Here is a 12227-nt window from a genome sequence, read left to right as displayed (position 1 = left end):
CTCGTTGGGAGTATTTGATGCTACGAATAGCAGAGTAATGGGGGGCGGGGACTTCCGCTCCATTGCTTTTCACTGCCGCCGATCAAGAGAGACCGGTATACAGTAGGTATACATTTGGCACCCCCCAGAATCTGGCGCCTGGGTGTACGGCACCCCATGCACCCCGGGTACAGACGGTCCTGTGCCAAGGCCTACATGGGTGGATGGGAAACAAGGATGGATAGTTCCAGGCCTGTTCTTGTCTCCATAGAGGAAGGTGCTGATCCTGAGAGCATTGAGCTTGTGGCTCAGCAGGTCCTCAACATCTCCCTACCCAGCAGCCCTGATCAGATCAGCAACCTGATTAAGGACATCCGGGATAGAATCAGTCAGCTGGACGGGGTGGACATTATCCTGAACGACACGGTGCACAGCCTGAACCGTACCAGGGAACTCTTGGCAAAAGCGGAACTAGCTAAGTGAGTCTCTATGTCGGTGGGGGAGACGGACCCACAGATTTTATTTTTGCTAATTGAGCTTTTTTATGTTAATCAAGTCGCAAACTGCATATTTCGCAATGTCATAATTTGTTCAAGTCCTGATATCATAGCAATACGCACAAGCTTCTGGTCATTACTCGTAAAAACTGGCTGGACAATGGGGCCAGTTTTTAGCAGTGTTATTATAAACTGTATCCTGGAAAAGCTAAAACAAGCCCCAAGAATTGTGGCCAGCTCCTCTGCAGTGCATGTGAATGTGTTTTGGCATGACTTGTGAGCAATACCCAAAACAATAGGTGTCAGTTGTATCGTGTATTTATCTTTTTAAGTTTTTAAAATATGTTGTTTAAAATATATTGCTTGGAAAACTTTGGGTAATGAGTGACTAATGAATCTAATAAATAAATAGTGTTAATATTAATAGTAGCGTGGCTTGTTAGGGTGTGCCATTTTAGGAGGATGAAGCTTACTTTTTGCAAATTTATTCCGTGATGGGGTCTTTAAAATACGGGGGGTGGGGTTGGGGGTGAGGAATTCCAATCTGCTATTTTTTTGTGATTGGACAACACTTAGCTTGGTAAGTCTACGTTTGACGAAGAAGCATATAAAATGCTTTTGTCCTTAAACCACAAAAACTTGTGTTGCAGTAAGATTGCTAGTCTTTTCAGTGCTCCAACTCTCTGTTATGCTTTATGCCCAGAGGGCGAGCGGAGGGTGTGCAAGAAACCATCACAGAAACACGCGCGGCACTCAATGGAACAAAGGTCAAACTGGAGGCAGCAGAGCAAGCTATGAACAAAACCAAGGAAGCCATCCAGGCTGTGACTGGCCGCGTCAGACAGGTGAGATGAATTAAACCACCTGGTGGCCAGAAAAGCTTCTTTAAACCTTTCCTCTACTCTTTCAGTGGCCAGTTCCAGAGCAGCAGTAGCAGCACACTGCTCATCCACGTTAAACCACGGTTTATTTCAACCAATGCAATGCCACACTGTGGCCACCATGGCAGAGACATGCCAGGCCAGTCAAAGAGCAGACACAAGGCCAAAACAAAAGTCGGTTTGCAACAACTTCCTTGCTGTATTAAAACTGATGGTGCAAATGTGCCCTGCGATTGTCCCTTCCTTCATGATGCTACGAAGTGATGGGCTGGGAACCAGGTGTGGGGCTGCCTTGCTCTCAGGTCTCCCCAAGGCAGCAGGGAACTGGTAATGATGCGGGCACAGCAGCAGAGCCAATCCGAGGCTCCAAACTCTGTGCCAAGCCCCACCCCCTGTCTTGCTCCTCCCCCTGTAACCAGCTGCAACACACGGGTGCTGGGAAAACAGGAGAGTCCCACTTTCGCAGTCCCACCGGCTGCCACTGATGCTTCTTGAAGTGAAAAGTTCTGCCCAGGTAGGCTTTCGTCTTTTTCTCATCAGTCAGCGTTTTGACGGTGCCTTGCGGTTTTTCTTTCTCTCAGGCCGGACGCAAGCTCGAGAAACTGGTCGACGCAGAGTCGAAACTGGAGAGCCGCCTCAAAGGTCTGGCGCAGAACGTGAGCGCATTGCAAAACAAGTCCCAGAACAATCAGAAACTCGCCCAGGAGGCCAAGGGAAAAGCGGAGCGTGCCACCACTGCTGCGGGGAGGCTGGAAAACGTGAGTGTCCCTCTTCCCTCTGATCACCACCACTGCCAACGGCTACTGTGTCAACTTGCCCACATGTCTCTTTCCATGGACATAGATGCCAACACTCTCCATGGCTCAAATTGGCATTTTTCCTGCCTGCCATCGGCATTAATTCCTTCTACCTTCTTCCATGACAACTCTTCCCTCATAACCACTTTTTTCAAGCAACCTCTCCCCCAAATTAGAAACCCGAATTCAATTTAATAATAATAATAACAATAATAAAGTAATTTATTATGCTACCCATCTGACTGGGTTGCTGCAGCCACTCTGAGTGGCTTCCAACAATTTATAAAACCACAGTACAACATCAAATATTAAAAACTTCCCTATACAGGGCTGCCTTCAGATGTCTTCTAAAAGTCAAATAGTTGCTTATTTCCTTAATGTCTGACAAGAGGGTGTTCCACAGGGTGGACACAAATACAGTGGACGCTCGGGTTGCAAACGTGATCCATGCAGGATGCACGTTCGCAACCCACAGCGTTCGCAACCCGTAGTGGTGTGCCTGCGCAGGTTGCGATTTGGCGCTTCTGCTCATACGCAAAGCGCAATTTAGCACTTCTGCGCATGCACGACTGCCGAAACCCGGAAGTAACCTGTTCCGGTACTTCCGGGTTTCGGCGGGTGCGTAACCCGAAAAAACACAACCTGAAGCCTCTGTAACCTGAGATTTGACTGTACAGAGAAGGCCCTCTGCCTGGTTCCCTGTAACCTCACTTCTTACAATCAGGGAACCGCCAGAAGGGCCTCGGAGCTGGACCTCAGTTTCCAGGCTGAATGATGGGGGTATATAGGGCTGAAGCCATTTAAGGTTATAAGCTCAGCACCAACATTTTGAATTGTGCTCTGAAATGTACTGGAAGTCAATATAGATCTCAATAGAGATCTTTTATGACTGGTGTTATATGGTCCTGGCAGCTGCTGCCAGTCACCAGTTTGGCAGCCGCATTCTGAATTAGTTGTCGTTTCTGAGTCACTTTCAGAGGCAGCCCCATGTAGAACGCATCATGGTAGTCTAAGCAGGAGATAACCAAAGCAAACAACGTTAAACCAAACATTGGCCTTCAACAGGTGGGTTGTGTCATGGCCTGATCTAAGGTGAGTCTTCAACTGCAGCTCTACTACAGTACAAATATATGGTAGTAAAAAAAATATTAAGGAATGGATCCGCAAATGCATGCTTAAACTGAAAGTGGGTCCTGGGCTGGCGTAGCTTACTGAACCAAAGTGAAGTGAATCTCATGTGAACTAGAGGCATCCAGCCAAATAATTGGCTAGAGAGTTAGCACCTCATTAGCGTCCCTCCAAGCCTTTGCTGTAGTGGTGAGCTTCAATCTCTGTGTCCCCAGGAGGTGGAGAAAGTGATGAAGAGATACCAGAAGTTGCAGGAAGAAGTGGACAAGCAGCCTCAAGATGCAATGCTCAGGCTGAAAAACCTCAGGGAGGAAGCCCAGAATCTCTTGGACAAGGCCACGGGCAGCAAGAGGAAGCTGGAAGGTAGGGACACCACGGGTGTGGTTGGACAGGATACCAACCTCAAAAAAAAAATATTTTTAAAAAATGGTGTTGGAAATGTTTACTCTAAAGGCTCCCCCCCCCCTTATTGATACCGCTGTATGAACACAGCCTGCGTCCTATTTTGGTATGCAAAATAAGGGAGAGGAGAAGCAGAGCTCCAGTCGAGCCACAGGCATTTTGAGCTGGGAAAGGGATGGTGTGATGCTTCAGCAGGTGGCGTGTGTGTTTCTGGGGAGGTGGGGCCTGTATAGCAGGGTGTCTGGAGGTTTTCAGGAAGTTACAACTGAGTGCATCGGGCACAGGTTTGGCATCAAAGGAAGACAAGACAGGCAACTCCCCATTTAGGCAGGGGTTACGTTCTGAGGCACTGCGCCTTCAAGTGAAATTGCATGTATTCGAAACACCATTGGAAAAGCCTGCAAGCACCCTCTAACCCTCTGGAAACCCCTTTGAAAAACCAGCAGACACCAAACTCCACCACAATCGCTCCCTCCAAACCTCCTTGCTCAAGCCCCAACTCTCCTCAGGCCTCAACCGTCAGTGCAAGGGATCATGGGATTGCCAGGCGCTTTTTTCCGCACCTTTTCCGCCCCTTCTGGGCTGGTTTAGGGCCCTTTTGCCATTTTAAAAGTCACTTCTGGGTTCAGCGCGCATGCACGGTTGCGCATTGGTCGTTGCCTGTAACAGTAAGTTGGAATGTGTACAGCAGTTTGGAGTTTTTAGAGAGCCTCACACATCATTATTACCCCCCATGTTTTGCGGATGCGGCTGAGACTGAGAGATGGTGATGTGTCAGAGCTGAGGCTGAACCCAGTACAGTGGTACCTCGGGTTAAGTACTTAATTCATTCTGGAGGTCCGTTCTTAACCTGAAGCACCACTTTAGCTAATGGGGCCTCCTGCTGCCACTGCGCCGCTGGAGCACAATTTCTGTTCTTATCCTGAAGCAAAGTTCTTAACCTGAAGCACTATTTCTGGGTTAGTGGAGTCTGTAACCTGAAGCGTATGTAACTCGAGGTACCAGTGTACATAGCTCAGCTTCATGGGTGCTTTCTCCTGTGGCACATCCTCTTCCATTCCCTTTCCATTAATAATAATAATAATAAATTTTATTTATACCCCGCCCTCCTCAGCCAAGACCGGGCTCAGGGCGGCTGACACCAGGTACAAAAACAATTGATTAAAATACAACTTAAAAACAAGATTAAACTACAACATTAAAATGCAGCCTCATTTCAGTAGAAATTCAAATCAAAAACTTTTTGGGGATGAAAACGTCAAATCTTCACCAAGGCCAACTATCCAGACTGGTCCTACGTGGGCCAGAAAAAAAGCCAGAGAAGTCCCCAAATAGGAGTTCTATCACAGAAAGGGAAAGGAAAAAAGAAAGAGGGGAAGGGGATCAAGTTGATTCCAAGCCAAAGGCCAGGCGGAACAACTCTGTCTTACAGGCCCTGCGGAAAGAAATCAGATCCTGCAGGGCCCTAGTCTCATGAGACAGAGCGTTCCACCAGGCCATAGCCAGTGTTGAAAAGGCCCTGGCTCTGGTTGAGGCTAATCGGACTTCCTTAGGGCCCGGGACCTCTGGGGTGTTGCTATTTATGGACCTTAAGGTCCTCCGTGGGGCATACCAGGAGAGGCGGTCCCGTAGGTACGAGGGTCCTAGGTTGTGAAGGGCTTTAAAGGTCAAAACCAGCACCTTAAATCTGACCCTGTACTCCACCGGGAGCCAGTGCAGCTGGAAAAGCACTGGGTGAATATGAAAAACTGCTGTCACCAGGGCCATGCTTCATCTTCGAAAAAACGCCTGCCTCTTCTTTTCAGAGCTGGAAGGGCGCTTCGAGGCCAACGAGAAACAAATGAAGGAGAAAGCAACTGTGCTGCAGAAGCTGGAGGGACAAGTGACTGAACTCCTGCAGTACATCCGGGACAAAGCCACGGCCTATGCTACGTGCTAGGGGCCCTGATTCCTGCCAGCTCCGGACTCTGCCACAATGGGGACCTCCTATACATGTCTCTGGCCGTCTCCTCTCTCTGAGACCCTAGCTGTAGATTTGGGGGCCTTCGTGTAACCCTCTTCTTTTTAATCTCCACCTGATTGTACCAGTTAGGCCCGCCTGGGATCAGGCATATCAGGGCGATTTCAGTGCCAGCATCTCATAGACACGCAGTTACGTTGCGGTGGTGCCGTTAGGTAAGTTAAGACTCCGGGTTAATGGGGAAGGGCTGTAACCGTAGAACCTCTGCTTTGCATGCAGAAAGTCCCGGGTTCACAATCTCCAGCATTCTCCAGGTAGGGCAGGAAGACGCGTCTGAAATCCTGGCAAGCCACTGCCAGTCCGTGTCGACATTACAGTGCCAGATGGGCCTGACGGTCTCATTCAATATAAGGCAGCTTCTTATATTTTGTCATTGTCTTACAGGGCCGCTCTCTTTAGAGGGCAACAGGTGTTACCTGAATCATAATGGTTACCATTTTGAGGTTCCTTCTAACTCTGTCATTCCACTTCAGATTCATTATGATAAGCCCATCTTTCTTATTCTCCCTAGATTTCTGTCCTTAAGTCTCGCCCTGACGGCATCTGTTCGGTCCACAGCTGTCCCAGAACGGGGGGGTGGGGGGTGGGATAGAAAGCCTTATTTCTGCAGATTATCTGCCCCAATATGTCCACACCAGCTCAATGAATGGATGAGTTCCCCTCTGGGCGACTTCTCGTTGCCCTTGGGCTCTTTTGCTGTTGCCATGGAAACAAAGCACCCAGCTGCTTCGGCCTGCAGCCTCAGGCATAGACAAGGGACGCAGAGTTCTACCTGTTTTATCAAGGGTAGTGGAAAATTGCCTGTGGCTTTCAGTTGCCTCCTGAGGTTTCTTTAACCTCAGCAAAGAAATATATTTAGTCCTGGACTTGACGCCCCACAGCTGCCCCCCTTTCTTGTGAAATGGATGAAGTCACACAGAGCGCTTCCCCTCCCGCCGAAAAATGGTTCTAGTCAAAAGCAGTATGATGTTCAGCACTTCTTCCGAGAGTTCCCTCCTATTCCACTCAAGATTGGGAGGTTCCTTCTTCCCACTTCCTTTCCCCTATGTGAATTGCCTCAGGATACTAATGATTGCACAAATAGCTTTCAATAGTTGTTTGTTTTCCAAGATGACACAGATTCATAGAAGGTGTCTGTCAACTGCTATTAGTCAACTCTTTTGAGCAAGTGAAGGTGCGTCGCACCCAAGAAACACCATGTTATTTGGGCAACTGAGAATTAAAATAAAATAGAAATCCCACAAGCACATCTCCCCCACCCCCAGACTGGCAGTAAAAATATAATAAATTAACAATTTGCTGTCTTTTCATTATACCTCAAATAAGTTGTGTGGGACTCCTCACAACATGGTAGGGTTGACCGTGACTCTTTCTGCCTGACCTGCTCCTCCCATCTTATTGGTCCAGAAGGTATATGGGGAAGTGTTGCGTATCAGGGGAAGACAGTGATGCCCAACCACAGATATTCCCTCCTGACCAGCATCTCTTAAGAAAGGAGTGTTCAGCCAATCCTTCATTTTAGTAATAAATCCCTTGACCCTCCTGGTTTTCTGGTGTGTGTTTGCATTTCTGTGACTGATGAAGGTGGTGGTATCATGTCCTCAGAACAGCAGTAACAAAAAACAATTATTGCTATACCTTTCGGTCCTAACAAAAGACATTTGGGAGCCCCTGTTTCTACCTAGCCCAAAAAGGGGCTCCTATTCCTTCCATGGCGGCGTGTGTGGATTCTGTCCACAAACCGGTATGAGACTCAACATCAAACTTCTCCCAGCCACTGATCAGAGCCAGGGAATTAAGGGTGGGTGAATAGTAGAAGCCAGATGAGGTCCCTGGTGATGGCATGTGGTGGTGGTGCGGGGAATTATTTCCTTGTGCCTAGCTGCTAGCAGAAAGAGGAAAACAATGTGTCACATACAGTATGTTCTCTTCTGACAGTTCCTTCCAGGCTCTAGAGCTAGGAAGTTAAGAAGAAATGGGCATGACAACCTCCACATTCCTTTGTCATCGACACAGCTGAGTTGTCAACTGTTGCCAAGGCCATGATGGGTAATGACACACTCAGGTGCCCATCTGTGCACAGCTTCCTAAATTTTATTAGGAACACGCTGTTTTTTGTCAAAGCACTGCTGTGTGAACCGGGCAAACATCCAGAGATGCTCTCTATACCGTAAGGACACTGGGAAAACACTGCTTTTATCAACTTCTCCTCAACACTATTACTTTCAATAATATGCAATTTGATAAGATGGGGGGAAAATGAATTCCTGTTTTTCAGATGATAACAGCTATCTTCCACATATACTGCATTTTTGCTCTATAAGACGCACCAGACCGTAAGACGCACCTAGTTTTTGGAGGAGGAAAACAAGAAAAAAAATATTCTGAATCTCAGAAGCCAGAACAGCAAGAGGGATCGCTGCACAGCGATCCCTCTTACTGTTCTGGCTTCTGGGATAGCTGTGCAGCCTGCATTCGCTCCATAAGACGCACACACATTTCTCCTTACTTTTTAGGAGTCTTATAGAGCAAAAAATACGGTAATTACACCCAATGGGAGAAGCAGTTTGCCAACGTGATGCTTTAACATCTTTCCCCTTGCACAAAGGCCAGCAAGGCATATGCAGAGTTACCCTGGCTGGAACTGACTCATCCAACACCACACGTTGGCTCATTGGCAAATGTGGGATTTGTGCCCAGGAACACACACACAAATGAATTTATCATGTCCTATGGCTCTGTGATGCCTGGGAATCGACCTCTTAAAATGGCAAGGCATCTTGTGACGCTTTAAAGACTAGCACATTTATTGTGGCAAAAACTTTTCCTAAGCCACAGTCCACTTCAGCCGATGCATCACTTATAATCCCATGGGATGCGGAACGGGGACATACACTAGTGAATATACGTTTGGCAATTCAAGATTCACTTTGTGCATCTGATGGCTGTGGCCCCATGAAAGCTTATGCCATAATAAACCGTAAGGTGCCGCAAGACTCCTCGTCGTTTTTTTGCTACGACAACTCCTCGTTGTTTTTGCCCATCCTACCCATCTGGAAATGTTTAAAATGTGAGTCAGCACTTGAAAACAGGAGCATTTTTGGCCACCCTGGACTGCTTGGACATTTGATCTGCCGCAGTGCGCGTTCTATGAGAGCAGCCTTTTGAACTGGGTGGGGATCCCTGGCTTCCTGTAGCATCAGTGCAATTGGCATCTGAGCTGCTTGATCCTGTCTCTCTCTCCTGCAACTGAGAAGGGTTTTCCTCTGAACTTCCTCCCCCCCCCCGCAGATGGTTTGATGGGATCTCTTGCAAGGAGCCGTGAATAAATGAAGTTCTCATGGTGAGTAGGGTAGCAGCACGGGATAATTCAGGTCAGTCAGTGTGGGATAATTCAGGTCAGTGTGCTGTGCGTTGGGCTCTCTCTGCATGGAAGAGAGAGCAAGCCAGGAAAGGCACATTCCAGCCCAGCTACAGGACCAGCCCACTCTGCACAGGAGAAAAGCTGGAGCATGCTCAGTCCTCGCAGGAATGGGAGCCTTCATCCACCCACCACAGTGAGAGAGAGGCACTGATGTGACGCTGGCAAATCCAAACATCAAAAACAAGATGCTGCACATCCATCTCTCTCTCTCTCTCTCTCTCTCTCTCTCTCTCTCTCTCTGATTTTACTCCTCTTCCAATAACTTTGAAAGCGGTAGTGTGCCATGCAGCGGCAATGACTTAATGCTGGGCCTGGCAATCCCTGAGTCTTGGCAAATGTTGGAGATAAAACATTGAATGCAAAAACACTGCCCATTTAGAAAGATCAAGAAATATCCACACAGCTTCGAAGGAACTGCAGGGCTCTCTCAAGAGAGAGACAGAATGTGGCAGAAGAGCATGTTGAATTTTCAACTTTCAAATTCCCAAAATGAGGGGTGCCAAAATGTTGTAACATAACCTGGGAATTTATTATTATTATTATTATTATTATTATTATTATTATTATTATTAAGCATTACTTGACATTTTCAGAAGGTAAAATTAAAAACGTACTTGGTTTTCCGAAACAGTTCATGTGCTTCTTCATCAAACGTAGACTTACCAAGCTAAGTGTTGTCCGATCACAGCAATAATAGCAGATTTCCTCACACTCAAAAACATATTTTTAAGATCCCCCTCACTGAAGAAATTTGCAAAAATTTAAGTTTCGCCCTCCTAAAATGAAATGCCCTAATGTGACAGTTCACTTCTGGGTTTCAAAACCCTAAATGCTGGGGGTAGGAGGGGTTTGCTCCAGTTTGCTATAGAGTCCACAGCGCCCGAACAGACTTCTTCCCTGCCACAAGCTTTCAGTCTTCTGAAAGTGGAACCCAGAAGTGGATTGCCACATTCTAGGCATCTTGATTCACCCAGCTTTAAAAGTGTTTTAGAAACCGTTTGAATAAATAAAACATTTCAAATAAATAAACAGCATACTCTTTTTGTACAGGTAATGCAGGGTGGAGTTGGGTTGTGTGTGTGTGTGTGTGTGTGTGTGTGTGTGTGTGTGCATCAGAAAAGAGGGAGCAGTTGGCGCTGTGGTCTAAGCCACTGAGCCTCTTGAGCTTGCCAATCGGAAGGTTGGTGGTTCGAATCCACACAACGGCCAACCTAGCAGTTCGAAAGTGCAGCGGTGCAAATAGATAAATAGGTACTGCTGTGGCGGGAAGGTAAACGGCGTTTCCGTGCGCTCTGGTTTCTGTCCCATTGCGCCAGAAGCAATTTAGTCATGCTGGCCACATGCCCTGGAAACCTGTCTGTGGACAAACGGCGCTGCAACCGCATAGTTGCCTTTGACTAGACTTAACCGTCCAAGGGTCCTTTACCTTTACCTTTTACTGCATCAGAAAAGAGGTGAAGGGAATCCACCCTTTTAATCACCTTTGATTCTCAGTTGGTAAGTGATCGTGAATATGTCCAGAGTTTTGGAGGAGATACATATGGTTGTCAGCTCCTGACCTGAAGATGACTCCTGAGTTTTAAAGAGACAATGTACAACTCTAAATTTATAGGAGGAGGAGAAGCTCCCATTAAAGGAAAGAGAAATAGCCATGGAGATCAGAAAGGGATGGAGAACTCAGTGATGACAGCACACATGCTTTGCATGCTAATGACCTCTGTTTGGGTCATTTGCATATCAAGGTAGCATGAGAACCCTGGAGAACAACTGCCAATCACTATAGACAACATTGAGCTACATCAGTGGTGGGGGAACCTCAGGCCAAGGGGCCTAATGTGGCCCTCCTGACCTTTTTATCTGGCCCTCAGGACCATGACCCCTCTCCCTGTCCCTGCTCCATGTTCTCCTGGAGTGCTTTTGCCTGGCTGGAATGTGTTGTTGAAGGGAGATATTGCCTCTTGCTAACCTGGATTGGAAGATGTCTGAATTATCCAGCCATGCTATTCCTATATGATTCTGAGCATCCTTAGTGTGGCAGTAGATCTTTTGCAGTAGCACCTGAACATTAGCAGATCCAAGCAGATCACGGCTGTTTCCAGATGGGTGGCTCATGCTAATAAAAAATCACCGTCCTTCTGCTGTAAGGTTCAAGCACAATTGCAGTTGGCTTTCTATTCTGCTGGGAATATTGCACTTTTTCTGCACATTCATCCTGTTAAAAAACAAAAAGAGAGAAGAGGGGGAAAACCAATAATAATGATAAATACTAAAATACAAATAACGATAGACAACCAACAGATCACATCACTATGTGAATCTGAAATTAAGCATATAAATTAATATAAGCTCTCCAGATGTCCAAATTGATGCCCATGTAAAATACCGTATTTTTTGCTCTATAAGATGCACTTTTCCCCTCCTAAAAAGTAAGGGGAAATGTGTGTGCGTCTTATGGAGTGAATGCAGGCGGGAGGCTCTGCTCAGCGCTCCCTTTAAAGAGCCCTGTGGAGCGTGTGTGCAGCTCTTGGGGGCTTCTGGGATAGCCTCTTGCTGTTCTGGATTCTAGGATTCAGAATATTTTTTTTCTTGTTTTCCTCCTCCAAAAACTAGGTCGTCTTATGGTCTTATAGAGCGAAAAATACGGTACATTTGAATGTAGCCAGAGTAGTGAGTTCCTCCGACCTTTGTGCAATATACAATACATATTTGCCCTCCCAAGATCAAAGTATCTTAGCCACCGTAAGAGCTTGCAAAACTTGTGTTGTCCATCCTTTCATCTCCTTACTGTTGGAATATAGTCTAAAAGCATGAAAACATCTCCAAATATCAAGGATTTCGCCACTGCAAAATTGATGTGTCAGCTTCACACCAAAAGGAACGTCTCACTGGACAAGCCCACACCATATGCCTCAGAGAGGCATTCTCAGTTTGGCACTTCCAACATCTGTTTGTATGCCTTCCTATACAAACGTTCCAAGCCAGAGGCCAACGCCACATCTTACTGCAGTGAATTATTTCTCTCACCTGTCCTCCATCTGCTACCAGTTTGGAAGCCTGCCTTAGGCTATGGACAGCAAAGGAAGGCTTGGCTTACAATAC

At 46.8% G+C, this 12227-nt stretch overlaps 1 protein-coding gene across 1 annotated transcript in view; it reads left to right on the top strand.

Moving 5' to 3' along the window:
* The window catches only part of LOC128408549 (laminin subunit beta-2-like), a 69019-nt gene extending 61773 nt beyond the window's left edge, over positions 1-7246 (top strand). The window contains exons 31-35 of the mRNA XM_053378454.1: positions 251-458; positions 1180-1321; positions 1939-2115; positions 3498-3645; positions 5490-7246. Coding sequence (XP_053234429.1) covers positions 251-458; positions 1180-1321; positions 1939-2115; positions 3498-3645; positions 5490-5623 — 809 coding nt within the window. The 3' untranslated portion in view covers positions 5624-7246. The remainder of the gene's footprint in view (positions 1-250; positions 459-1179; positions 1322-1938; positions 2116-3497; positions 3646-5489) is intronic.
* The last annotated feature ends 4981 nt before the right edge of the window (positions 7247-12227 follow it).

The sequence above is a fragment of the Podarcis raffonei genome, chromosome 2 (assembly GCF_027172205.1).
Source record: "Podarcis raffonei isolate rPodRaf1 chromosome 2, rPodRaf1.pri, whole genome shotgun sequence".
Taxonomy (NCBI): Eukaryota; Metazoa; Chordata; class Lepidosauria; order Squamata; family Lacertidae; genus Podarcis; species Podarcis raffonei.
This window is presented reverse-complemented; position numbering and strand designations above follow the sequence as displayed.